Raw genomic sequence first — 5,000 nt, forward strand, 5'->3', positions numbered from 1 at the left:
GGCAACAATGACAAAGTCCACCTGGTGGACCACTGGATTTAGGCGATCGACCAAACAATCAGGTTTGTAACACAATCTTAGACTTAGACTGGTAATCTCGTTTCCGCTCTACCTCAACCCATGAGGCATTGTTTGAGTGAAGCAGCAGCGTTGGAGCCGCTGCAGCCTGCCGTGCGCATACAAAGCGTGCATGCACCGATCCTCTACCGAAGGCGGCGTCCTGGCTGCACGGTGACGTTTTAAGGCAGGTCTTGACCAAACTACCAATGATACAAGTCGGTTCTATTCTGCTGGGACTGATCGCAATGAACGGGTGTCGGAGCTCTACACGGCAAAGGAGCAAGCAAGACAGCAAGACGAGGCGATCAAGGGGATGCGGCATCGATACGCCGGAGCTGTCCCCCAGCACCACCAAACTCCCGACGACCAGCGAGAGAAGAGCAGCGTCGCGCCGAGCAGCCAAGACCCCGGAGCCGCCCCTGTGTTCAGCCTGCCGCCCCCGCCCTCGTCTCACCACCGAGACCGCACCTCGACCACCGCCGCGTACCGCCAGAGCCTCCAGGAGCTGCCGTGTCTCAGCCAGCCCTCCCGCAGACCCAGCCACAGCGGCGACCCGCTGCCTCTGGTGAGCTACGACATCGCGTCCCCGCCACCCCCGCACCGGGGTAGTGACCCTGGCTCCGGGCGGCTCCAGGCACCGCTTCAGCAGCAGGATCCCTGGGCCGCGGCGGGCTCACCGCAGCCGCCGCCGCCTCAGCCGCAGTCGGACAAGCAGCCGGTTTTTCCGAGCTGCCACTGCAGTTTTTCTGACCAGGAGGCGGGCTTCTCTCAGCACCACCACCGCCACCAGCAGAACCACCATCCCCTCGACCCGTTCTCGCCGCAGCCCCCCTGCCCACCCGTGCTGCCCTCGCCGATACCCCCGCCACCGACGTCCTCACGCTCGTCCCAACGCTTTTCCCAGGATTCCCGAAAGGAGGACCGAAGGAGTGCCAAACCCCACCGACAGGCGAGCACCGTGGACCGCTGCAGGGGGAGGAGGAGGAGGGAGGAGGAGGAGGAGGAGGAGGAGGAGGAGGAGGAGGAGGAGGAGGAGGAGGAGGAGGAGGAGGAGGGAACCGAGACCAGAGGCAGTTGTTGCAGCAACAGCAGCAACAGCAGAGTCATTTAAGACCCCCCACACAGGGACCCCTCCCCTGAAGGAAACCGTAGAAACTCACAGAAAGGGCGATCCTTCAATGTGTGTGAGTCAACGGACGCTGCCAGCAGGAGACCATTTGAGTCGTCGCAGACTCAGGACTTGCAGCAGCAACAGCAACAACAGCAGCAACAGCTCCCACAATTACGAGCGCAGCAACAGCTACTGGTGGGCAGCAGCTTGCCACTCAACTACTGCGCCAGCGGCTCAGAAGAGCTATGTAGGACTCAGCAAGCACCACTGCTGCAACAGCAACAGCAACAGCAACAGCAACAGCAACAGCAGCAGCAGCAGCAGCAGCAGCAGCAACAGCAACAGCAACAGCAACAGCAACAGCAACAGCAACAGCAACAGCAACAGCAGCAGCAGCAGCAGCAACAGCAACAGCAAGACGCACTGGGGTTATGTCCCCAGCGTCCACAGCAGCAGCACTGTGAACAGGAGCGAAATAAGTCTGGAGGGAGGACCGCCGAGCAGACACCACCGCCACACTGCCGCGACCACAGCGGCGTGAAGCAGTCTACCACCGAGCGGCAGCAGCAGCAGCACGCGGGGAACCGGACTGCGCCTGCAGGGAGCAGCAGCAGCAGGAGCAGCAGCGGCAGCGGCAGCAGCCCTAACTACGGCTCCAGCTATCACCTGTGGCCAGAGAGCCCGCATAAAGGAGAGGAGAGGATCCGCATCGATCAACATAAGGTACTTCTCCTTTTCCGCGCTTTTCGTGTGTGCCATAGCGAGGATCGTGCAGCCTTCATATTGGATGAAAAAATGAATTGTTGTCAACATTTTTCATTTCATGGCCACGCCTGTCATGATTTGAATAATAAAAAAAACGCTTGGAGAGTCTGTGTGTTTGTGTGAGTGTGCGTGTTCGTGTGTTTTTGTATGGTTTATATGTGTTTCTGTGTTGGATTCGAAATGGTTTGATAGCCCCTCTATGCGCACGTTGATTCATAGGTCTTCATTCATGTCCGACACTTCAGTAGCCTATTACTCAACCGACACGTATTCGTGTTCCGAATTCGCTCAATATTAAATATAACCACGTCTTTCTGTCTTTTCCTCGCGAACGCACGTCTATAGGTTTTTTATCAGACAAGACACATCTAACACACACACACACACACACACACACACACACACACACACACACACACACACACACACACACACACACACACACACACACACACACACACACACACACACACACACACACACACACACACACACACGCGCAGATGCACGCACACCTGTTCCATTTTGCAGTATTGTATTGTGCTGCAACCTTTATTCTGTATTCAATCTATGTTGGAGGATTTTTTTAGCTGGGATATTTATCGCTTATTATCTTCTCCCAATAACAATTAGATTGCAATCAATTCCTTTGAAGATTTTCCATTTCCATATACAACAATTTGGAATGTTGTGTTTAGAAAAAGTTATGTTGAAATAAAGCAGGGTAGGTGCATTATGCATTGCTGTAAATTGTTTACAATATTCAGAATATCATTATGAAGTGTCAAATAAAATGCCATCTATGGGGGAATTGATTATTGATTATTGTTGCGTTTTGCTATGTTGCGTTGTGTTACGCTGGGCTGCTTTGTGTCACATGTGAGTCGAGTTAAGTTTAGATGTCTCTATTTAGTCAGTGATGTAACAATTCAGGCAGTTGGTTGATATCATACATGGAACGGATACATTGGAGAGGTAAAGGGAGGCGGATATCTGTAAAGCAAGTGTTAATATAAAGAAAATAGTGGATATTTGCTTCTTCAACAGACATATCTTCTCATAGATTAAGGACAACCATATGTGGGAGATAATGATATTGTAGTACGACTAATTATAATTGACTTTGCAGAATGCCAGGCTGCTCTCCTGTGTGCACCTCATATAAATGAAGCACCCTGTTGATAACTTTAATGCTATTATTTTTTACATGGCAAGGCAATCCTTGTCTCATTGCAGTACCTTAAAGCTGGGGTAGGCAATTTGGAGAAACCATCTTAATCACGATTTTGAAAGTATCCAACGGAAACACCCCGGCCCTCCCTTCAGTCCTCCCTCCAAAGCCTCTCCCCCAGAACACATGACCAGCTTCATTCAACAAATATGACAGACAATTATTATAAAGTATGTTGCCTACCCCAGCTTTAACGTCTTAGGACACAAACTGTGCTCATTACGTATCAGGAGGAAACTAGGTCTCACTCTGAGTCTGGACTCCCCCAGATAAAGCGTGTGTCTGTTTGGAATACTTTGTGACGCTCTGTAGAGGCACAGACCGTCTTCTCCAGCTCCATCCACTCCCCTCCATTGGGACTGGATCCCAGTAGGTTGGACCCCTCATGGACCTCACACTGCTCTCCCCAGTCCCCCCGATCCCACCTCCCCCACCCCCTTACCCGGACATCCCTCTAACTAAACGGGGAGAGAGCTAGTTTACAGAGCAAACACGAATACACATAAAGGGTTTCTATGGTTACTGTATCCTACGGTGACTGTATCCCACGTTACGCGGCTGCAGCCCAGCAGGCGGCTCCCCAGGCCGCGGGAGGGCAGGGCGGGTACCCCACCGCCATGTTTTTGTTGTTGTTGTTGTTGTTGTTGTTGTTGTTGTTGTTGTTGTTGTTGTTGTGTCCACGGTAACAGGGTGCTCCATTAAGGGGCCTTGCTGCCTCTGTTGTGACGCCCCACGTTGAACCTAATTCCTGCCACTTACCGATACCGCAATATTCCCCTGGTAACTCAGTGGGGAGGAGGGGGGGGGGGGGGGGGGGGGGTTTGATTTGTTTGGGGGAAATATGGGGGTTGGTGGAGGATGTGGGGGTGGTGGGGCCTGGGGAAGAGGAGGAGGAGGGGAGTGGATCTTAGAAATCTCTGTTCCTTCCCTGTTCCTCATCGTCCGTCTCTGTGTCGAATGATTAATCTGGCAGATTAATTCTGATCATTTGTGATAGGCTCATTTTCTTTCTGCATGTTCTGGCCTGGTGATCTATTTCCAGCCGGCACTCACCAGGTCCCCATGCACCGCCCGCTCCCAAGAGAGGGTGTGTGTGTGTCTGTTTCTGCGTGTGTGGAATGTGTGTATGCATGTGTGTAGGCATGTGTGTGTGTGTGTGTGTGTGTGTGTGTGTGTGTGTGTGTGTGTGTGTGTGTGTGTGTGTGTGTGTGTGTGTGTGTGTGTGTGAGTGTGTTCATGTGCATGTGAGTGTCGGGGTGTGTGCATGTGTGTGAATGCATGTGTGTGTGGGTGTGTGTATATCTGTGTGTGGGTGTGTGTATATCTGTGTGTGTGTGTGTGTGTGTGTGTGTGTGTGTGTGTGTGTGTGTGTGTGTGTGTGTGCATGTGTGTGATGCATGTGTGTGTGGATGTATGTGTGGGTGTGTGTGTCGAGGCAGGTGCCAGCGCACCTTTCCGGCGAGCACAGGTGGTCGTACGTGTCATAGTGGAAAGATGGCAGGGAGGAACATGGCCATTACAGGGGGCGAGAGGAGCGCTCAGCTGCTGCTGCCACGTCGTAGTCTTAACACGCCCCGAATCAGCATACATGATACAGAAAGATGGTGACGGGCGGCGAAATACCACACTGCTCCCTGCAACAAACTTACTCTCGCTTACGGAGGATTTAATGCGTTTTCATTTCCAAATGGGTGTTTGAAGCACATGGCATATCTATTTTCAAAAATCGACTCCACTAATATCACTCAGTCGATTTGATCTATAACCTTTTAATGATACAGCTATGTTCACGGCATCTACTAAAACACATTTAATTGCTTTGCAGCACTCCTG

General features: G+C 52.0%; 1 protein-coding gene across 1 annotated transcript in view; it reads left to right on the plus strand.

The window, feature by feature from the left end:
- kcnn1a (potassium intermediate/small conductance calcium-activated channel, subfamily N, member 1a) overlaps positions 1-5,000 on the plus strand; it is an 18,604-nt gene that overhangs the window by 102 nt on the left and 13,502 nt on the right. The window contains exons 1-3 of the mRNA XM_060059158.1: positions 1-1,028; positions 1,267-1,418; positions 1,613-1,894. The exon at positions 1-1,028 is cut by the window's left edge and continues 102 nt beyond it. Coding sequence (XP_059915141.1) covers positions 374-1,028; positions 1,267-1,418; positions 1,613-1,894 — 1,089 coding nt within the window. The 5' untranslated portion in view covers positions 1-373. The remainder of the gene's footprint in view (positions 1,029-1,266; positions 1,419-1,612; positions 1,895-5,000) is intronic.

Source organism: Gadus macrocephalus, chromosome 8, assembly GCF_031168955.1.
Source record: "Gadus macrocephalus chromosome 8, ASM3116895v1".
Lineage (NCBI taxonomy): Eukaryota > Metazoa > Chordata > Actinopteri > Gadiformes > Gadidae > Gadus > Gadus macrocephalus.